The sequence below is a fragment of the Eptesicus fuscus genome, chromosome 7 (assembly GCF_027574615.1).
Source record: "Eptesicus fuscus isolate TK198812 chromosome 7, DD_ASM_mEF_20220401, whole genome shotgun sequence".
NCBI lineage: Eukaryota > Metazoa > Chordata > Mammalia > Chiroptera > Vespertilionidae > Eptesicus > Eptesicus fuscus.
In genome coordinates this window covers 60,869,522-60,893,031 of record NC_072479.1, presented here as the reverse complement: position 1 = coordinate 60,893,031, position 23,510 = coordinate 60,869,522, and the positions used below count along the sequence as shown (strand labels likewise).

Here is a 23,510-nt window from a genome sequence, read left to right as displayed (position 1 = left end):
TCACAGGTTCAATTCCAGGTCAAGGGCACGTACTTGGGTTGCAGGTTTGGTGCTTGTGGAAGACAACCAATTGATGTGTCTCTCTCACATCAATGTTTCCCTCTCTCTCTCTCTCCCTCCTGCCCTTCCATTCTCTCTAAAAATCAACGGAAAAGATACCCTCAGGTGAGGATTAAAAAAAGAAATCAACAAAAGATAAAACCCAATGGAGATACACTGGCTATCAAGAGAGAAACAAAGAGTCCAGCCAGGAGACAGGAAAATCAAGTCCAACAGAGAAGAGAGACATGAGGAGGGGGCTGGAGTCAAGAAACCAGAGATGCTCACCCAGTGAAACAGAGTTCAAGGGTTGAGAAAGGGACTGCAGACGTGTTTCTAGATGTAGCGAAGGATTTGGTCCCTCCTGGGATCCCCACTGTGTCCCCACTGAGAGAGAAGGCCTGAAAGGTCAGAGCTGGTCTCTAGGGACCATTCCTGCCCAGCTGCATGGGCCGGCTCCCACGCTGGCTCAGCCTGGGCTCGGCATGAAGACACAAGCCTGATTGGGTTTCTCAAGGTGACCCTTCCCAAGAGCAAGGCCCAAAGACAAGAAGTGAATCTGCAGGAGCGAGAGAAAACTGGCACTAAGACTCGGGAGGCCTGAATTCGAGTCCTCTTTCTCACTCTTTTTAGCTGGGCAGTCTTGTACAAACCATGTATGGTCTCCCAGCCTGGTTCTCTTACTTATAAACTATAAATAATTACCTCCCTCCACCACCACCACCACCCATGGGCAGATTCAGGGAAGGGCATCCACATGGGCTAAGCTGTACAGTGCCAGGGAGGAACAAGAGCGGATGACCCATTCAGACCCATTTCTCCAGGCAATGGGCTGGCATTGACCTACGTCATCAGAGTCTTAGTCTGTCCTGAAAGCTGCAGGGAAGGTTCTCTCTGCTGTAGCAATAAGGTCAAAGAAAAGACCACAGCATCATTGGGAGAAGAGGAGATTCCAGTGTTAACCATAGAAGTGAAGTCCTTTGCTACAAGAAATCTCCCATCGTTTTTCATCATCCAAACTTGGGATCAATCCACATAGAATCAGAAGTTGGCAGGACACATGCCATTAAAGACACCCTTGAAACTCATCTAGGAGGGAAGATGATCTCTCCTGGGATAACTTATGGGGCCGGCAGAAGGTGACATATTAGCTCCCCTGGGGCTCAGAGCTGGTGACACATTTCAGAGGAGAGACTGGAGCTGGGCTCCATGATGCCTTAAAACAACTTTTGGAGGCAGAAATTAAAATGTGGAGAGACTATAAAGGAAGCTCTACTTTGGGACAAAGAGCCAGGCAGCACAGCTGTCCACTGAATCTAGGAGAGAGCTAGGGAGCCACGGAGCCATGACTAAAAGCAGGCTGTTGGCACCACAGGGCCTAAAGCATTCCCACTGGAGGAAGCGGAACAGAGGCCCAAGAGAGGAAGAAACGGAGGGGGGCTGCAGCCACTTGGCTGCTGTGACATAGAGGGGGGCAGCACTGGACCTCAAAATCAAACCAGCCCTCAACAACGCATTTGAAAAGTGATTTGTGGCGGGTGCTCAGGATCTCAAGACAATAATCTATAGTAATAAAAGGCCAGGCGTCAAGACCAGAACAGCCAATCGGCCACCTCTCGGTCCCTCCCCACAGCCCGCAGGCTCCCATCGCTGGATGGCCCACGGGGAACCACGGGAACCGGGCTGGGTGGCAGCGGAGCGGGGCTGGGGACTGGACTCGCGGGGCGTGGGCGAGCAGCCTGGCAGAGCAGCGGACGTGGCTCTGATCGCAGGCTAGACCTAGGGACCCTACACGCGCTGGGCCTCTAGTCGTTAATGGAAAACGGTTAGCACTTACTGTGTGTCAGGTGCTGCTCTGAACACTTTCCATGAATCACCGCATTTAGCCCTTACAATGTCCATAGAGTACCTGGTGGTTGCCCCCCTCGCCACTGGTCACCCCCCACCCCCACTGTGTAGCAGACTTGCAGTTGGGTAGGGTTGGCCCCAGTTCCAGCTCCAAGGGTAGGTAGGCCTGGTGGAGCTGGGCCAATCAGGATAATTCCATCACCTGTGCCAGGGGAACTCCTTCAGTTTGGTCCAAACGGAGTGTAGGGCAGAACTTGATTGAATAATGAGGGAAGGAAAGACTTCTCTTTCCTTTTCACGTCATCTCAGTGCATCTTCGCAAAAGCCTTTGGAGAGGGAAACTGCTATTATCCCTATTTTTACAGATAAGGACACTGAGACTTAAACAAGCTCTGTAACATGCTCATCATCACATAGCTCTTTTTTTTTTTTAAATATATTTTATTGATTTTCCACAGAGAGGAAGGGAGAGGGACAGAGAGCCAGAAACATCGATGAGAGAGAAACATCGACCAGCTGCCTCCTGCACACCCCCCACCGGGGATGGGCCCGCAACCAATGCACATGCCCCTGACCGGAATCGAACCCGGGACCCTTCAGTCCGCAGGCCGACGCACATGAGCCAAACCGGCTTCGGCCATCACATAGCTCTTAAGCAAGAGCATCCAGATCTCTCCAGTCTGGTGACCAGGGACGGCCTGCTCCTCCCCCTTCGAGGATGAATTGATTTCCAGTCGCTCTGTAGAGGTCGGTCCTCTCTCTCCATGGAGACTGCACAAATCAGGGAGCAGTAACAGGAGGCAGGAGGTTCATTTTGGCCCAACAGCAGGAAGAGAGTTGCTATGGTGTAGCAATGGAGTGGGCCGCCTGGGAGAGTCACTCTCCATGGCTGAGGCCAGCAGGCCAGGACACAACTGGCGCCTGCCCGAGGCAGGTGCTGGGCTGAAAGGAAAGGCCAATGTTCTAGACTCCTGAAAGCCTTTCCCTCCCTGGACCTCAGTTTCCCCGTCTGTACAGTGGCTGGGGCAGGACTAGGTGAGGACTGAGGTCTCTTCCAGCTCTAACATTCTTGCATTCTGGAATTCCCGGAGGCAGGACTCCAGGCCCCAGGGTCTGGCTGGGAGAACAGAGACTCGGCTGTTTGGCCAACTTGGTAGAACAGTGGAGGTTATTGAGCTCGCGGTTCCCTGAAACAGAAACAGCCGAACGGTGCATGCAGAGAAGATAAATTCATCTGTGGGTCTGATGAGAGCAGCTGACAAAAATGCAATCCTTGAGGGCTGTCCAAGGAGAGGCAATTTTCCACTAGTAGGCTGCGACCGTGCGCCCAAACGATGGAAACAGCACACTGGGCCACATTCTGGCCCGGCCAGGAGGAGGATGCGCTTGGAGGTGACAGTCCTCGGTGACACTATAGGGACCAAGAAGCCCTACCTGAGGTCTGGTGGGGTTGTGTTTGCAATTAGCAAAGGGAGGCCTTTTAGAAAGTTGTCTTGAATTAAACCACTGTTGTTCACATAACCCACAGGTGTGTGTTTCAGCAACACAGAGACGACCCTCGCCGAGCTGTGAGGCCAGAATTAGACTGAGGGGCTGCGTTTCCTTCCCTAGAGACCTTTGGGTTGGACTAGAGCCCAAGAGGTGGACAAGGGGCACCATATAGTCTCTCCAGCAGGTTCCCTCCCCATGTGCCCTAATGATGACTAATGTTGACGTAGTAACTGTTTCCAATGTGCTTAGGCATCTGTGGTTCCATTTGACCTTCATTACAATCCACTGAAGTAGACAGATAATACTACACTCAGCTTAGAGAGGAGAAAATGGGGGTTCAGAGAGCATAAGCCCAAAGTCCCTCAGGTAGTGAATAATGGCTCTGGGGTTCAAACCAAAACTCTTTGGTCCCAAATCCTATGCCCTTTTCCTATGGCAAACTGCCACCTCCCCACTGCTATTCTGGAGGCCAGAGAGGGCTGATTTTTCTAGGACAGGAAGATGCCTGAGGTGGGGCGGTAGGTGACTGCTAAGACCAGGGGCACCTGAGGAAGGTGCTCTGAGTGGGGCCCAGGTCAGCAGCAGGCACAAAGCCCCTCTGGGATCAGCCGCATGCTCTCCTCTGAGAGAAAAAGGGAGACAAGGAAACAAGGCCCCCTCCTGCCGGCGGTAAGCCATATTCTTCCCAGGCTTGGGAAAGGCCACAGTGACTGTTGTCCCTACTCCCAGGAAGGAGATGGAGCCCAAACCCAGAAGGGTCAGGGGGAAGGAATGAGAGGAATGGAGCCTCAGGAGTGTCCCCAGGGGGACAGGAAGGGAGTTGGGGCTTTCATGACTGCCCACTCCCTGGTGGAGCTGATCCCATCCTCCAGGACTCCTGAGGGCTAGGGTGCCTTCCTGTGTTCTCTGGGTCCTTCTAGACTTCAGTCTGAGGACAAAAAGCCTGGAATTAAGTTCAGGGGGACCCATCAATAATCCGCACGATTCCCCATTTTCCTGCTCCTCTTGATCCCGCAGAGGCTGAAGGGGGCAATGGGGAGGATTATGGAAAGAAGAGAATAGAGGATCAGTATTCACAAGTGGTTGGGGGAAATTCTGAGCCCTAACAGCAAATCAGTAAGAATTTACAAAAATCTTAACATAAAAATAAACAGCAGATCAGATAGTCTTTGATTCTCTGTCTCTAAAGAAGTAAAACGTGTTTCAAAATCTGGGGAACAGCCAGCTTACAGCCCCTCCACTCTGATTCTCCCTGACACAGAATCAGTCCCTCCTGTCCACCCCTTCTCCCTAGCAGTCCTGCCCCTGGTCCCTGAGCCATCTTCCCTTAGGGGCCCCATGGTGTGATGGGAGCTATCTTTTCTCAGGGTGAACAGAGGGTGGGAGGGACTGAAGAGCGCCTGTGTGTGTTTGGAGCAGCACAAGTTCCCTGAGGATGGAGATGGAGGACCCTGGGTGGAGAATTCCTGGTAGAAGTCAGAGCAGTGAAACAAAGAGGCCTTTGAGCCAGGCCTTGGTGAGAGTACGAAGAGCCAGAGCCTTCAGCCAAGCCTCCTTAGTGCCCGCATACCCCCAAGGACTGGCTTGGACAGCCTACTGGCTCTGGCCCCTTCTCCCAAAAGGGGATTCCTTATGCAGCTTTCTGCCCCAAATTCTCCGGTGAGGTGCCCAATTCATCAGAAATGTCACCAGAGAGGAAGTCATCTCCTCTATGTCCTCTCATTCCTTCTCTTTTAAGAGTAAAAGTCTTTGGAGTCCTACCACTTACTAGTTGAGTGATTCAAAGCAACTGACAGTCCTATGCCATCTGTAAAATGGGAATAATGATTTTTATTCACTTCATTGATTGATTACACAATGCCTGGCACATAGTAAACACTCAATAGACACCAGTATCATGGTTATTATTCCTAATATCCACCCCATCCTCCATTCTCTTTCTCCTTGACCCTTGCTAGGCTTGAACCTTCAGCCTGACCCAAGTCTGACCCCATCCCAGCAAGTGGGTCCATCAGATGAGAGAGCCTCAGCTGACCCTGAGCCGGGCTCCTCATGGAGGTGATGTGGTGTACAGTTCCCCAATCTGGGGGTATATTAGTGGGGTTCATGTGGGAGAACTTAGGCATTAGGTACCGGGGGCAGTTGACAGTGACCTTGGATGATTCAGTGGACTTACAATGGCCATGTTTGCATCACTTACAAAGCATTTGACTCAGAGTCCTGGAATGTCTAAGAAGTTCACTGGTTCTTAAGCTTTGAGGAAGTGCAAGGGACCTATGAGGGAGTTCAAGATACCATGAAACCTCTTTCTAACGAAATGTAGAATTCTACGTTTTGCATATAATTTCAGTTGGTTTATCTATGGACTTCAGGTTTAACCCTACTCATCTCACAGGTCAGAGACTAAAGCCCAGAGGGGTTAAATGATTTGTCTGAGCACCCACAGTTTGCAGGTGGCATAGCTGTGGTTTGAACCCAGACTTTAACAGTTATCTCTCCTTCGCTGGAGGGAAGTGCCTCCCTCCTATTCTTTGGCTGAGATTATGTTCCCTTCCCCTCCAGGCACTGGGGAGGCTTTGCAAGCCCACAGTGGGCTCCCTGTCATCCTGAGAAGGTTGTTAAAGGTTAACTCAGATGGGTCCAGGGTTGGGTAGAAGAGATTGAGAAAGGCAATGCCAGAGCCCAGGTTAAGAACCAAGATCCCCCTGCACATGGCAGTGAAGGGTTAACAGAAATGAGTGTGGCTTTGTGTGTGTGTGTGTGTGTGTGTATTCGAGAGCAAGATTGCATGTGCAAATGCGCACGTCTCTCATTACGTGTGTTGGTGCTACGGGACCGGGGCGCAGGCCAGCCTGGGAGAGAGGTGCCACAGTGTCCTGGTATGAATGGGCCTCTGTCCTCAAGGCTGTGTGAGCCTCTGTGTGCACAGGTCCATTAACTCGCCCTCGGCCACATGTGGAAAGGGGAGGAGAGGCCCAGAGAAGCCCAAACCACCCAGTCCTTCTGATTTGAGAATGAAGTAGAAGACAGAAGAAAGGAACTATACAGACCCAAAATCATATATGAATAGAGTACACACACACCCTCCGATTAGACTCTTTTACTCAACCCTATTGTCAACATCCTGTTACTCATCTGGGTACTTGGGGGAAGAATCTCCAGGTAATGTCCTAACACAGTTTCTGGAGAGTGGACTCCCTTTGCTTTTGTGGCTGTTTCCGTTTTCTACGATGTGTGTCCATGAGTCTAGTGGGGCTTCTCTTTCCCCTGCCTCACCTGCAGCTCCTGCAGTGCACACTCATACCTCCCACCCAGTGAGCGGGCCTCACTGCACCATTGCCTGTAATGGACAAGCTTGGCTCAAGTCTTGTCCTGAGCCCCATGTTTCCACCCCCTCTCTTAGTCCCCTCCGGGCCCCTGTTGCCCTTGGCTATGGTTTGTTTAACGGAGCAACTCCTGTCTGGGAGCAATCCAGAGCTCAGGACACAGGGAGACACTTGTCCAAACTTGCTATTTTTTCACCAAAGGAGCCAAACCACACTGATGGGCTCAGTGGCCTGGCTGGGCGCCTTCCTCATCCCTCTAACCACTAGCCTGGCCTCCATTCCCCTGGTTGGCCCTGATTACCAGTGGCCTCTAGTTCAGGACTTCTAGTTACCCATTGGGAGACCTCCTCAGTTGGAGTCTGGCTTCCAATGTGAGGAAAGAAGGGAAATCTGGGATCTAAGGAAGTAGCTTGAGGCTGAGAGAGATACCTTGGGACCAAAGGCTGGGCTGCAGAAACCAGCAACCTACCACATTTATCCTTGTCCCCCAGTGGCTGGCACAGAACAGGTCCTAAAAGAGTGGGTGAATGGTTAAATGCATGGATGGGATGGATGAGTAGATGAGTAAATAAATAGATAAATAAATAATGAAGATTCTGAGATCCAAGTAGACATTCTGATAAAAACCTAATCTGGTTCCTTGGTCCAAACATGGAAAAGAAGGAAGGAGAAACCGAAGTCTAGAAGGTGCAGCCATCTTACCCCTGAATCTAAAGGAAGTATCCTAGCCCCGAGCCTCTGTAGCGTGTGTTTGAGACTCCCCTGGAGATCTGGTGGTGAAACTGGCCGTTTCTACCTCCTCACGTCCACTCTTCAGGCTCCTTCTTGTACAGGCTGCTCTGCCCACTGGGAAGGTGCTCTGCAGCTGAGCTAAGGAGCACTGAGTCGGGTGGAAAGAGTGAGCTCCAGGCTGTGGGGCTGCCATGGAACCGGGGCAGGGACAAAATGATGTTGGCTATAGTAGTGTTGTGTGCTTGGACCAGATGATGGAGAACATTTCCAGCACCTGACACATATGGTAAGCCCTTATTGAATGGGTGAATAAAACATTTCTATGTCCTCTTCTCTCTGGCTTATACAACAAAATCCTTTTCTAAGGGATATATAGATTCTCAAAAGCTCTGGACCACTAAGGACCTTCCTCTGGGGGTAGAATGAACCAGTCAGCAGCCCTGTCTAGGGAAAAAGGAACAATGTGTGTATCTACACCCCCAGTACCCACAGTCCTCCTCCCCACCCGCATCCTCCTCCTCCAGCCAACCAGCAGGATGCAATACAACGCTGCTGCTGCTGCGCTGTGTGTGTGTGTGTGTGTGTGATGGTCACAAGCTCTGGCAAAGGCCTCCTCACCCAATGGCCGGGCATAGGATGATGTATGGGGAGCGGAGGCGGGGATGGGGGGGGAAGAGTTTGGTGGGTAAAGGCTGTTCTGCTGGTGGGGAGGAGGGGGGCTTGCCTAATAAATTAGGAAGCTCCACACCACCAAGCCCAGATAAAACTATGGGTTCGGAGGCCCCATTTAGGAGTCCTGTCCCCCAGGTCAAACCCAGTAGATCTTTTCTGGTGCTGAGATTTTCATGGAAGGAACTGCTCAGAGCTCCTGAGCGGTCCTGTTGCTGGGAAGTGCTCCTGAAGTTTGATCACTACTCCCCACTGGAATCTGCCTCAGGAGAGGCCCAAGGGGAGCCTTGCATTGGATAAGTGGGAGCGGATCCATAGGCAAAGCTGCATTAGACCAGGGAGGCCCAAAGGGTTTCCTTCTGGTCTGAGTCCATTTTCTGAGCAGACACAGAACTGTTGGCTCAGGGCAGGCAGGGAAGGTCACTGAGAGCCAAGGGAAAAGGATTAGGAGTAATTAGCATCAAGAGAGGCCTCCCTGTGGGGGTGGGAAAGGCCGTCTGTTGAAGAGGAAGCTGAAAGTGGCAGACTGATTTGGGAAAAGAAATCTGAGAGAGAGGCTGGAGGAAGGCTGAGACTGTCTTTCTTCTCCCATCAGAGAGAAGGACCCCTCCCCCTTGGCTCTAGCTGGAACTAAGTTCCTCCTCTCCAGGGGCGCTGGGTATGGAGGTGGGAGGGGGAGCAGGAGGGCACAGGGCTGTGCATTCCTGAGATTCTCAATCCAGCCTGAATGGAATGGCAAAGGAAGCTTCATACTGAGGGGACAGAGCATGAGACACAGAAGTGAAAAGATCAAATGGAACACTGTGGAGCACCAGAAGTGTCTTCGCATGTCCCTGCACATACACAGCCTGATTCCTGAGGCCCTGTGGCATGACCTTCACATGTCCCTGCACATACACAGCCTGATTCCTGAGGCCCTGTGGCATGACCTTCACATGTCCCTGCACATACACAGCATGATTCCTGAGCCCTGTGGCATGACCTTAACATGTCCCTGCACATACACAGCCTGATTCCTGAGGCCCTGTGGCATGACCTTCACATGTCCCTGCACATACACAGCCTGATTCCTGAGGCCCTGTGGCATGACCTTCACATGTCCCTGCACATACACAGCCTGATTCCTGAGGCCCTGTGGCATGACCTTCACATGTCCCTGCACATACACAGCATGATTCCTGAGCCCTGTGGCATGACCTTCACATGTCCCTACACACACATCCTGATTCCTGAGGCACTGATGGGTAATCTGGATCTGCGTGGTGTCTCCCTACTCCCCACTTCCCCACCCTCCCAATCCTTAGCCCTTCCCCTTTCTGGGTTAGAACCTCAAAGGAAAAGTATGCTAATGTGGGTAGCTTAGTGCTGGGGAGGATAGTGGGAAGCAATAGGAAAAAAGGACAGTTGGGGAAAGGGTTTTCATGAGAGGGGTGAAGGAAATGAACCCAAAGGCAGAGAGACCCTGCCATTCCCCTTGACCTTCCAAACTAAGGTGAAGACTTAAGTAAGGACCTCAGTCCTGCTCAGGAGAAAAAGGAGGGAGGATTGGACTCTGCACCTCAACAAAGGTTCTCTTCCCTGGTTTCACACTAGTGGCCCCATGATGTCCAGGTTAGGCACTTGACCTATTGACACAAAAAATGCTGGTTGTGTGAAGCAGCAGATCACAGGGCTTTTAAAGGCTTTGAAGACATTTCCTCTTGGCTTGAAGTCCCTATTTCTGTCATTGACCAATTTGTGAGACTCTGGGCAAGTTTTTCAATCTCTATGCTACCCATTTTTTCATCTGAGAAATGGGGATAATAATAATACCTACATCATAGACTTGTGGGGATTAAATAGGTAACGTATATAAAGTGTTTGGCATATAAGCTTGGGGCCAGGGCCTCAACAAATGCTTATTCTTATTACTAATGTTATTGGACGAAGATAGCTCTAACTGCTAAGTGAATGATGAATTTGAATCCAGAGACCCCAGGAGAGGGTCTCTGGTCTCATTGTAAACCAGACATGAGGAAATGAGGACTTGAATAGACGGAGGCTATCAAAATGAAAGGGAAGTAATCCATCAACTCCAAAAATTCTCACCTCCGACCATCCCAGGCACCCGGGACGCAGTATGAACAGAATTGACATTTTAGTGAGAGACAGACAAAACAAATGAGTATATAATAGAGTCAGATATCAATGTTACAGAGAAAGAAATGAAGAGAGCTAGGGAGTGTAAGAATTGGGGTGTGGGGCTGACATTCTACCAGAGCCGGGGGGAAATGAGTCAGTCAGGAGGAAATCTAGGGAAAGGCCTTCCAGATAGGAAGTAGCATGTAGAAGGGCTGTGAGATGAAAGCAAGCTTGGTTTGTTAGACAAACATCTAAGAATGCCTGTGTGGCCGGGACCAGTGAGCCTGGGCACAGTGGTAGGGGATGGTGTTGGTGAGGTGGCGGTGGGGAGAGGGGGTTGTGCAGGGCCTCCTAGGCCATTGTAGGCATAATTGGCTGGTGATGGGCTGATGGTAAATGGGGCACAGGTACACAGGAAGCAAAGCATTTTTCCTGGGTTTCAAGAAGAGCATCTAGAACACAAGTTCCTTGTAACTTCTGCAGCACCTATGACCAAACAAGGCACCCAGAGCAGCTGGGGGAAGAGGCAACTCCGACTCTGACTCAAAACTGGGCCCAGGTCCCCACTTTAAGGGCATTTCTCCGCTCCGGTAATATACATGCAGACCCTGCAATCCTCAGCTATCTTTAACCACATTCAGGAACCAGAATTAGGGTGGCCTGAAGCTCTTCCTCCTCGCTTCAACCACTTTCAAAAGGCTGAAAAATCTTAACCAGGCCTAGAAAAATGTTAAACTCAAGAATATCCTGGAGACCACAAGGGATTCTTCTAACTCAACACAGATTAAATGCTTTCACCAACGTGGCGGGAGATCTTTCAGAAGCTGATGCTTTCTTATGTCTTATTCTTTGGAGACTGAGCTTTACAGGTAGAGCAGAGGGAGCATTTCTTTGAGGTTAGATTGTAAGGAAAAGGGGTGCAGGACAGGGGCAAGGAGACAAGGGATGCTGTGATCAGGGTGGGTTAGAGTCTTGACTGGTGTGTTTGGCTCCAGAGGGTTCTCTGGCCAGTTCCACAGAAAGACCCGGTTTTAAAAAGAGCCAGGGAGCCACGGATTTGCATGTTATTTGCGTTCAGGATTCAATTCCAGGTATGTGGAATGAAATGAATGAATGAACAGCATTCAGACTCCTGGTTAAGGGGTGGACTCAGGAATCCAGACCACACTGAGGATCCAATCACTGCTTCAGCTTGGATCAGGAGACACAGACACAGGCAGAGACAGAACAAACAGTCAAAGAGACAGAGAGACAGTTATAGAGAGACAAACACCATCGAGTCTTTTCTACCAGGAGTTTCCAGTCCAAGCAAGAAAGCAAAATCCACATAATTTATTTTAAATAAATCAACTTTTAAAAACTAGGGAGTCTCTCTCTCTCTCTCTCTCTCTCTCTCTCTCTCACTCACACACACACACACACACACACACACACACACACACTGGCAGCGAAAGGCAACATCATCCCTGCCTCTCCATTGCCCACCTCCAGCTTCACACTGGACCGTGTGCCTTGAGCCTGCCTTCTCCGTAAGGTACATTGCTTGGTGTCTTTCTGACCTCTCAAATGTTAGACTATAGGGCCCTTGAGGACAGGTGGCTTTTATTTCCTTGGTCAAACCATCTCTTCATTCCACCCATCGGGCCCCCCAAGCTCGGTGCTTAAACACATGCTTATTAAACACCTAGGGTAACGGGCTCCCCAGAAGTATAAGGCAAATGCCCTCCAGGAACTTAGCTTTGGCTAATAGACTCAGTACAGGCAGCATGTAAAACAGTCCACTTAAAGGACAAGGCAGTCAGAAAGGGACCCACAATTTCCATGTATAAGCATTGTACAATATCACTGGAAATAAAAAAGATGGAGAAAACTACACATAATAGAAATATGTGGCCCTGGCCAGTGTTCAGGTGGCTGGGCATCGTCCCATGTACCAAAAGGTTCGATCCTTGGTCAGGGCACATGCCCGGGTTGTAGGCTCAATCCCCTGGGGGGTGGGAGGGCTGCAGGCACCAGCCAATTGATGTTACACTCTCACATCAATGTTTCTCTTCCTCTCGAAATATCAATTTAAAAACATTTTTAAAAAGAAATATGTGGTTAGGGAAAAAAAAAAAAACAACAACCTTCAGTCTGCTGGGCACCCCTCATTCAGTTAATTACTTTTATTCTGATTAGCTCCCTAGGAGAGGGGTTGAGACCTCCGAAGGGCATGCTGAACTGCTGAGCAAGGCCTGTGTGAAGGGCAGAGCGGCACATTAGGTTTGGGACCGGAGATGAACCGCTGGGGTCCATAAAAGAGGCGCAGCCTCACTGCAGGCTGCCATGAGTGGTCCTTCTCCCCCCAAGTCCTACAATACTGTCTTTCTAAATAACTGTTTTCGTTATCCCTAACTCCTCCCTGACAGGCCAGAGAGAGAGCTTACACTCCTGGCTTGGGGAAAAAGCACCAAATCATTCACCTGCTCTCCTGGTGACATCTCAGTCCATTTCTGATGCCAGAGGCAGATTCAAGGCAAACACCATGTGGAGTTATGCTATTTTCTGATTATAAGGGCTGCAGATGCCCAGGTAAGAGATATTAAGATAATGTGATCAGGGAAGGCTTCAAGGAGACGGGATTTGGGTGTGTGTGCTCTGTAAGTATTTGTGAAAGGAATAAAAGAGTAATTAACTGAATGAGGGGCACCCAGCAGACTGAAGACTATGCACCTTGGGCACACACCTCTCCCTCATGCACTTATATCCTGTGAAGGGTGGATGGATAATCTCCAGAAATCAAGCAGTGGATGTTACTCCTCAGTTGAAAACAGAGAAAAATTAGCAGCTATGATTACTCCCATCAGGATAAGACTGACCTGGGCCTTAACTCTTAAGACCAAGCTAATGAGAACATTGGCCTTAAACTTTAACCTTGAACCTCTCACCTTGACTGATTTCTATTCCAAGCAGCATTGTGGCCCTCACGTTTCAGAATCTTAAGACTTTGATGTGACTCTATAGACATCTGATCCAACCCCTCACAGCTGGAATGATCCCTACTCTACCCCTGATTGGCAGAGAGGCAGCTCACATGAATATTTCCTCAAGCTTTATCTTCTAGCTCAAAGTTTCCTAGTTTCTCTTTTCTGTCTCCCAGAGGATACATGTGTAAGTTCTCCCTTATCTTAATGTGTGACCAGCATGACTTCACATGCTCTTATGTTCTTTCCCACCTCCAAAGCTGGGAATGGTAGTTATGGGCTCTTAATAGAACAGATGTTAGGAGTTAGCACAGGTGAAGTAAGGCTCTGGATGGTAAAGAACTGGGCTGAATCTTACTTGTCCTTCCCAAAGTTTTAGGATGTATTTTAAGCTCTCCCTAGATTATTCTAGGGAAATATGGCAACTTTGTCACAAGCTTAGCATGCAGCCTGTTTGAGTCAACAACAGGGCCTGATAGCCTGTCACCTCCTCTTCCAATTCTCTTGGGTATGTGAAGTCACAGGGTGAAAGCGTCATATGCCACTTCACCTTGACCCATGCAGGTGCAGCAAGGGAGAAGACAAAGCCCTAGTGTCAGTCATTTCTCTCAATCTGGGAGGCATATTTGAGAGCTGGAGGGATCGCCGAGGAGAAAGACCAGAGGCTGAGATAGCAAAAACACTGGGGCTCTTATATTAACCCTCTCCCTCTCCCCACTAGAGCCTTTTATGAGCATGTAAAGCCAGGTGGTGATGGATAGGCTATGGGATGGGATTGTTGGAAGTGCTCTTCCAGGTTATGTTTCCATCCCAAGATCACTAAAACCTGGGGCTAATATTGCTAGGAACAGTGGGTAGATGCTAGTGTGATTACAGGAGCTAAAGAGAAGTTGTTATTACAGAGAAGTGTGAAGCACTTCACATATAGAAGAGTTAATTTACACAAAGTCTCCAGGTTGGATGAGGAAAAAGTACTTACATTCAACCCTTAAACAGAACTCCCAGAAGCAACAATGGGTCCCAGATGACAAATGGGATGGAACTAACCTCTGTGTTTCAGACCATGTTATTTCAAATGGGCTGGAATGGTCTGGCTTTCGCTGTACAGGGCCCAGGAGTGACCGCTGGGCTATGGTTTCTGCTGAAGGCACCTAGAGCTTATCATCCCTCAAATATTCCTTTTTTAGGGGAGGTAGTTGACTATGAGCACTGAGCCCAGGGAAAAGAGAAAAATAGGAGAAAAGAAAAGCAATAGGCTTATTTACTTTAAAGAAGGTTAAACAAAATATTGGAAACATGCCCTTGGCCATGAAATACAGGAATGTCTTTCTTCCCCCCTGGTCATCAAAGCCCACCCTCAGATGAAGGCAAAAGTAAGTTACCAAACGTGGGTCCTGCTCTTGTTGGCGAGCCCTCTGGAAAGAACAGCCCACTCTAACAGTCTACATTTAGGTCCCAATGAGCCATCTAGGCTACTACCTAGGTCTCAGCTCAGCTCACTCCTACCATGAAGGATGGTCTCAGGATCACTAACTCCTACCTGTATAAAACTGCATTGGTCAGAAAAGGGGGCCAAGTTCAGACAGACTCAACAATATCTTATGTATTTTTCATAGTGCTTTTGTTGCACGTTTCATTTTCTGCTATACATGGCAATAAATATTTGTTGCTTTGGTCTGTACAAAAAGTCTGTGAGGAAGGTAAAACAGATGTAACCTAAACAAACAATAAATACAGAAAACTATCTTGTTCCGAGTCCCCCGGAAATAGTGAGAGAGCCTGAAAAACTCAGGTCTTCTGATTCATAGTCCAAATCTATACCATACTGCCATGTTTCAAGTTGTCACTTAAACACGTAAGTACCAGAGTCAATGTTCAGGAGTCCTGCAAAGAGGCTGCATGTCATTGTTTTCTAAAAGAGAATGTGGAAGGTCCCAGCAACTCATATATAGGAAGCTATTTATTTCCTATAGAAAACACCAAAAAAAAATAAAAGAAGAAGAAAAGAAAAACAAACAAAAGGTAGACCCCCCCCCCCCAAAAAAAAAAAAAAAAAAGGCAGGCAGTTATGAAAAGGGTAGAACATCTAGTTGCTGGAGTGGAAACAGTAACATTCAGTTAACAATGGAATATTTAAAAAAAAATAGTTTTCTTTTCAAATTGTAACCTGTGGTAAAACATAGAAAAATGTACTAAACAAGCTTGGTATAAAAGAGAGTAAAATTTTCAAATAAGCCTAGGGAGAAAGCACAATGCTGGAAGGGATGAGGTACAAGGGAAGAGGAGAAAATATTTCATACAAAACTACCTATTACAATACAGAAAAAAGTATAAAACGTTCCTATTTTGGAACTTAAGTACAAAAATGACACTGGCATTGGATCGTTTCACTATCTAGCCTGAGAAATTCTCAGAGGGGATGGGTGGTGCTAAAAAGAACAAAAGGAATAGCAGTTCTTCAATCTCAAGTTGACCAGTCCAAATTCCACCCATTTTCCAGTTGAAAAACCTCACCTCCCTCTGTAACCTCTATCCCTAAGCCAACGTTTATCCAAGTCTCAAAATATTCTGTTAGGAAGTCCACAAACACCCTACACATAGGGGCTGGGATCTGTGCGTGCTGGAGCTAAATTTGGAAAATGGAAATAAATCTACAGGCTAAAATGATGAACACATTCAGCCTTAAAAAAAAAAAAAAAGCATATCCCTGTGAAATATATATATATATATATATTAAATTCTCTGTGGTTAGAAACATATTTAAACTAACTAGCCACAGACCAAACTAGACTTGCATTCATCCAATGCTGGAATTTTATGCTAAAGACTGAGGACCTTCTTCTTGGTCAGAAGTAGGCGGCAGTAAAAGTGGTGCCTTGTTGCTCCACTAACCGTTCCCTGGGTGGGTCTTCCCCGTATCATGTGTTGTGAGCACATGCAAACCCCTGCTTTTAAGAAAAGGACTGCCTGGGACTTTGGGGTCCACCCAGGCTCATATGTTGTGCCTCAGGAGGGAGGAAGCTACAAATAGAACAGCCTGGTATAGAAGCAGACAGATTTTACAACGGGGCATATAAATAGGAAAAGTCCTAGAGGAGGGACTTAGGCATGTGCCCCCAAGTCCAGTTTACAGTCACTTTCCTGACGAAACATCTTGAAAACCATGTGTGTATGTATGTGTGCGTGCATATGCTGGTGGTTTTTATCCCTATGTTTTTGTCCATGCCCTTTCCTACCTCTTAGTAAGGCCTAACAACAAGAGTTTTATATGAAACCAAGAGTCTTTCCAAGCTTCTCTCAGACCCTAATTAGGGACCAAGGGAGGCTGGAGCCCTTTGAAAACAAGATGGCAGAACTGAAGAAGTGAAAAGCAGTCTCTCTCTTCAGCTTAGGGATGTCCCTCACCCCTTTCACAGCACCAAAGTTTCTTTGCAAAAATAGTATCTGAGATACAAAAGGAAAGGCAGATGTGCTTGTGAATGCATCTCGCCAGGGCCTGGTCCAGGATGAAGGGCTTTACAAGAACAGAGGGTTGGGAGTGGCTGTTTCCAAGGTCTCTGGCTGTAGACAACGCAGAGCTGGTCCCACAACGTCCACGCCTGCTCACCGAGACAGTCCTCACAAGAGCTTCCGGTGGAGGATCTCCCAGACCATCCGCTTCCGGAAGTACGGCATGTGCTGCTGTAGGGACACAGAGACACCCTTCATTTTCATTTCTTTAATCCCGACCCAACACTCCTTTCCCCATATTCCTTTCCTCCTTGAGGTTTTCAACTATAGTCTCAGTTGCATTTTTGGTCTTTCAAATTTCTCATTCTTGATTACATGTGATTCTTTTTCCTTTCCATTGCTTTTTCCTATTGCTATCTCTACTGCTATTTTCTTTTTTTTTAATATATTTTTTTTATTGATTTCAGAGAGGAAGGGAGAGATAGAAACATCAATGATGAGAGAGAATCACTGATCAGCTGCCTCCTGCACGCCCCCTACTGGGGACTGGACCGGAAACCTAGGCATGTGCCCTAACATGGAAGTGAACCATGATCTCCTGGTACAGATGTCGATACTCAACCACTGAGTCACACCGACCAGGCATCCACTGCTATTTTCCATTGTGGTGTCCTTAGAAGTTTTATTGGGCATTGCCAGGTATCCCCCAGCTATACCTAAATGTCTCTAGAATTCTGAGAATGTCTATCAAGTCCTCTACATTGAAATCTTGAGGATGTAAGAACTGAGGCCTGAAAATCTAGAAGTCACTTTTTAGAGGAAGAGTTATGGGAACTGCAAGAGTCAAGGACTATAATGGAAAAATCCAGTAAAGCTATTAATTCAAACAGAAGTAAAAAGTTAGTTTAGGTTAGCAAAACTTGAGTGCTAACAAAGTATAGAGAAACTGAAGAAAATGTGCTCTGGTCCCAGTTCTCTGTTTTTTACAGGCTTTGAAGTAGGTGGGGGAGATGGGCAGAGAAGAAGGCTCTGCTTTTGCCCAGGATTCTTTGACTTCAATATGTGATATATGGGAACCCAGGATGTGATCTATTATTCTTCTTCTTTGTTTTATGATGTGGCAGGCAGTAACCACCTGTGTTATAAGCTACAGGCCAAAGCAGAGCCCCCTAAGCAGAGCAAGTAGAGAAAAAAACACCTAGCGGGCACCTGGCAACAGGGTGGACAGAGAGCTCTCTTCCCCCCCGAGGCCTCAGCTCACCTGTGTGAAGTTGATTGGTCTGTCTTTGGTAATGCAGTCAGCATATTTGCAGGCAAACATCCCACAATCACTTCCATTCATCTGCTGTGGAATTTCCTGAAAGACCAAAAACAATGAAAAGGTAACATCTTTCCAAGGTTCCTTCCTTCTTGCTAGACTATAAATAAGAACCAAAGCAGATACATTTTACAGGTTTCCCTGAATTTTGAAGAGATGATCCCTCGTTCCCCACTCAGAACAACACAGGCTCAGAGAAAAAAATAGAGCTTCTCAGTTAGGCCTGTGGACTTCATATTAACCACAGAGGAAACTATATCAGACTTCCATGGCACCTAAGGGTGTAAAAACTGGTCCCTCCAGTAGGGCCAAACAATCGGCAAACACATCTTACAGGAGTGAAAAGCTTAGCAAAATAGCTGGGCATTTAGAAAAACTAGCTCCAAATAAGAAACACATTACCAAGTTTTCCCACAAATAGCTTTCTCTATTTTCCCCAAGGAACAAAACAACCAAGCTGAAGTCAGGACAGACACTAAGAAGGTCCCTGGGAATCAAAGAGTAATACCCTTTCCTTCCCAACCACTCTCATGTCAGGAACTTTTATCTCATCAAGATCATATGTACCTGGCTTTTCTTGCTGAAGAGCTGCCAGCCATTGGTGTCAAACTCTTTCCTTTTCTTGTCAATACTCTCCTGCTTTAGGTATTGCCTAAAGGTATTGGGAGAGAATGAGATGAGCTGTGGAGAACATGAATGACCGTTGCCACCCAAAGAATGGAGCAGACAATCCTTAGGAAGAGTTTTCATATATGCTTCTGAGAAAAACAGTATATAATGTTGGGTGGGGTATCTTTACACTGCTAAGCCTCCTTTGGGACTCCCACAATTCATGCCTACCCTGTCAACCCAAGAGAAACATGATGCTTCTCTGATACCCAGGTTCCTTCTATCTACTATTCCTCCTGAGGAACGAGTTTTGATTCGTTTCCTTGATTTATATGGTCCTTTAAAATTCAATCTAATGGAAGAAGAATGTTTCTCTAGCAATATCAAACTATTTATTATTTTTAGTCTTGAGTCTCCTGTGCAAAAATTCAATCCAAGCCAACAATCTGTTGAGTATACACCTCATGTGGAGCGTTCTGTTCACCATTCTGGAATCTATCTACCAGAGTGGTACAGGGAGGAATAAGCATTTTGGAAAGAGAAACAGATAGGGTATAAACAGATTTGCATTCTGGTTCCCCGTTAAGCCACTATCTAGTAGGACCTGGGCAAATAAAAATTACTCTGTGGGTTTGGTATCTTCATCTAAAAGGAGGTTGGATTAGATGATTTCTAAATAGTTTCTGTATCTATATGTACATACCCACTCTATATTTTAGTGCACTAGGACAGTAATTGTCCCCATTAGAGCATGCATTTGGTATTAGTACATTATTAAACTTTACTTAGATGTAAAATATCCATTCTTACTTAATATGAGAATTTCCTTTATTAATTAATTCACTAAGGGTATAAAATAACTGAGTTCAATAGCTGGAAGACTGACACCAGACTCTTCCGTCCTCAACTCCTTACTTACAAAAGGATCCTGCAGGCTTCGTTGTTTATCCCACCCATAGAGTCGTAATAGGTAATATTCTTCTTTCTAAAGTCTACAACCTAGGAATAAAAAAAATAAAAAAATCTGTGTTTATAAAGTGAAGAAGACTGGTTTCTTAGCTTTTCCCTTCCCTGGAACTTTTTGCCAGATTTCCTGTGAAATCATAATAAGTATGATTGATACTGTGCATCACACCATGCTTAATCTGCAGAAGACACAAGAATACAGAACTACAGTGGGGGCTGATCAACTGCTGACCCCATTAATTGCCCTAAAACCTTTTTCTGTATTCAGTGTCCTCATCCACAATGTGGGCAACAGTGAAGACACAACATGTTCTTCAGAGAATGTAAGTTCACTGAGGTCATTTCCACAGTTTCAGAAAGATGATAATAGATTATGGATGTCATTTCTTTACCTGGAGAATTTCCTTTGGCTTTATGTTTTTAAAATGTAATTCAAAAAAAGACTGTGAAATAACTCTTATACTTTCATTAATATGCTAAACCATTTTCTCAGAGTCATAAAAAAATTCAATTACCAAGTATGCAAGGCCAAGTCATGATTAGGCAGAAAATAATAGCCACGGGATCTGAATTGGCAGCATTATTATGAAGTCACTTTTTATACAGGTTTTGATAAATTGAGCTAAATTTTATTTTGATTCTCTTGCCTTGTAGTTTATTGATATACTTAAAAAGAGTTCCGAAATTGTCAAGCATGATCTAAGTACAAGTGAAGGAAATAAAGGATTAAACTAAAAAAAAAAAAAAAAAAAAAAAAATTCCTCTGCAGGAATCCCTCTATAAGAAGGAATTCTTTTTGTTTAGGAAAATACCTTAAAGACACATGTAGCTTTTAAAAGATGGGACAGAGCCTGAAAAAGACAGATGCAGTGGAGAAATTACTGGATTGCTCTGCATAATAAAGAGGATGAAAGTGTAAAAGTTTAAAAAGTCACTTTTTCTCCCCATGCTTTTGCCTTGAGGCTGCTTAGACTTATAATTCCTTTTTAAGTATTTCCAGAAAAGGAAATTCCACAGCTTTCTTCAAAGTCTAAGTATCTCTCACTCTTGACAGAAAGTTCATTGATCTATCCAGTTTCTAGCCAACTAAATACTACTGTTCTCTCAATCATCCAGTGAAGACATAGAACTAATACTCACTATTTTCTGTGTATTCTATAATTATGTAAATTCCTTTAAAATTTTACCAAAAACAAGTGGATACTCACAGCAAGACACCAGTGCACTCCCAGGTGAATGGGCACCAAAAGAATGTCAACAGAAAATACATCCACTTTCTTTGTCCAGCGTTTCACAGCCTGGTAACCAGCTGTTTTTAACTTAGTAAAAAAAAAGGTATTAAATGCATGTACACTTGGCAATCCCTTCTCTTTACTTCGCTCCATCAGCATATTCATGTAGAAATTGATGATCTGTGGGAAGAAAATATATGTATGTATTATATGTATCAGGCCTTTCATAATAATTGTTATATGAAGGAAAAGCAGTTGTATTGTACAACATATGCTATTGTTTCCTAATTAATTCAATTAAGACTTTCACATGCAACAGCCTTATGGCCCTATATCGAATTCTGACTAGAAGGGAGGCTATAAACAGTGAGGTGGTTATAAACAGTGAAAACAAAAAGCTGAGATTATATATATAACTATTAGCCCTGCACACGAATCCGTGCGCCAGTAGCTCACCAGTAGCTCACTGCTGCCCTCCAGTAGCTCTCCGCTTGCTGCCCTGCCCTCCTGTAGCCCCCCCCCCGCCCCCCTCTCCTCTGCCCCCCCTCATAGCTTGCTGCCCTGCCCCCTCCTGTAGCTCAGTGTGATCTGGTCGTTACACAGTCAGTTGTTATGCTTCACGGTGTAACGACCATTTGCATATTACAACTTTATTATATAGGATGGAGTTGGGGATACATATGGGCAGATGCTGGCCAGAAGACAGGATTGGGTCAAATCTGTTAACAAGGCTAAGACCAACAGTTCAGTTCTTATATGTGGGTCACCTGGTTTTACACAAAGATAGAAAACTTTGGTTCAATGCTAAAGATTGTCTTTTAGCCTTTAAGCTAGCTTGCAGAGACAAATTATTTTGGTTTCAAGCAGACCTGGATAACAGGATAAATCATCAATTATACTGGACAAAACACTTATAAACTGACAGTAGTTCAGCAATGTTACCTTTTATAGAGGCACACTTGAATATAGTATAAAAACCAATATAACATGAGACCTGGAAGTAAAGTTACACACAAAGAGTAAAGTTCTCCCCAGTATCTGTATGGTTGGTTAGCTTTTTAATTTTTGTTGACTCCATTTATGCCTTCACTGTCAAGTATGAATGAAAGAAATTAAAATGCTTGAACAGGAAATATGTGATTCTTTCTATTAATGAAGCAATGTGTTCTCTAATTGTGACTATGTTGTCTATGGTTCCTTGAGGTCCAGGACTCCTTGGTACTAAAGCTTGAAAGTTACTGGGCCGGAAGTTACTGCATACTTACTTTATGTGGTCAGATGAGGCCAGGCCAGTGTCTGTCAACTGCAAGGAATGAATGGGCTAACTGATCCACAGTTTGGAAATATGACTAAGAAAACAGGCATGTTTTTCAGAATGCTTTTTGGGGAATGGGAAAATGCCCCAGTCCTTTGACAAATATTTACACATTAGGATGCCAGAGCAATGAGCTACTGCCCAACAGTAGGCACCTACATACCGGGCAGGCAGCAGGGACCACTGCCAGGAACACACCAGAGCATGGTCTGGACTAGAGAAAGGGCCTATAGATGAGGATGCCTAGGCAGCTGCAGGGAAACCACACTTGCCATGAGGCAGAACTTGGGCAGGGGGGAGAGGGGATGACTAGGGTTGAAGAAAGACACTGTTCTGCCTACATCTCTGAAGACTGAGCAATGGGCCCAGCAGGCCCAGAGAGCTTAGGTTGTAGCTAATTCTCTATCTAGTGTGATTCCCAATAGATAACTGGAACTCAGTTATTTTAAATAATGATAATGAATCGAGACACAATTAGGATTATAGCTTTCTCAATCTAGATTTCCTATATAACTCTGCCCCCAAGGACAATGGTGCTAATGATGCTTGTAGGAATGAAGGCAGCCAGGAATACAGGAGGGTCTGCCCAGCAAGCAGAGATTAGGCTGTAATTAGGCTATTAACTACATTATCTAATGAGAGAAAACCAGCAAGAAGAGACTGATTCCTCTGGCATTCTACCCACCCCACAATATTAGCCATGTTACAACACTAAATCTTCAGTCTAAGGGGTAACGTGAATAGGCAGATGACCTGCCAGTCACTGTAAGCCAACCTCTATGGGGCAGGCAAGTTATATATTTGAGGCAATGACTCAAGGGAAAGGTGGAAGGAATCAGGCAGAGATAAGGACAGCCAAGCAAATGAAAGCCATGGAGATATTTCTTCCCCAGGTGCCCATAATTATGAACTTTGGGATAATTACCCTGAAGTAAAAAAGGATGACATAAATGAATGTCAAGCTACACATGACTATCCTAATTTTTAGGAGGAAAGAATGCTACAGACCAATGAAGTTTAGCTGGACTTACACTGCCTGAGTTGTTTGGGGTTTTTTTTGTGTGTGTGTTTCTTTTGAAAGAGTAGACTATAGACCAACCTCTCCAAACAGAAACAAAGACCTAGTAATCAGGATACCTAACACTATCTGTTTCCTTTAAGAATTCCTCTTCCATTGCTTTAGCTCTGCCTCCAACTAACATTTCTCCACTGAGAGGGAAATTGCCTCCTCCAAAGTCAGCTTATTAATTAGCTCTAAGAAGTGATGTGGGTTCTTTTTCATTCTCTTATATCCCAGTAGGAGGGAGTGTGGTGGCCTTGATGTTCCCTCCCATTAGCTGAGAATGTATAATCTGACATCTGAGGCAGAATTTAGATTCAAGTTTCTCTCCTTGGTTTTCAGCTATTACTCTGTCCAAATGAGGAAAATTG

The 23,510-nt window shown here is 46.0% G+C and overlaps 1 protein-coding gene across 1 annotated transcript in view; it reads right to left on the bottom strand.

Moving 5' to 3' along the window:
• Nucleotides 1-15,319: 15,319 nt before the first annotated feature.
• SENP1 (SUMO specific peptidase 1) overlaps nucleotides 15,320-23,510 on the bottom strand; it is a 49,621-nt gene continuing 41,430 nt past the window's right edge. Inside the window, exons 14-18 of the mRNA XM_028144269.2 lie at nucleotides 20,741-20,944; nucleotides 19,486-19,565; nucleotides 18,525-18,609; nucleotides 17,901-17,996; nucleotides 15,320-16,870 (exon numbers count right to left, since the gene is read on the bottom strand). Coding sequence (XP_028000070.2) covers nucleotides 16,808-16,870; nucleotides 17,901-17,996; nucleotides 18,525-18,609; nucleotides 19,486-19,565; nucleotides 20,741-20,944 — 528 coding nt within the window. The 3' untranslated portion in view covers nucleotides 15,320-16,807. The remainder of the gene's footprint in view (nucleotides 16,871-17,900; nucleotides 17,997-18,524; nucleotides 18,610-19,485; nucleotides 19,566-20,740; nucleotides 20,945-23,510) is intronic.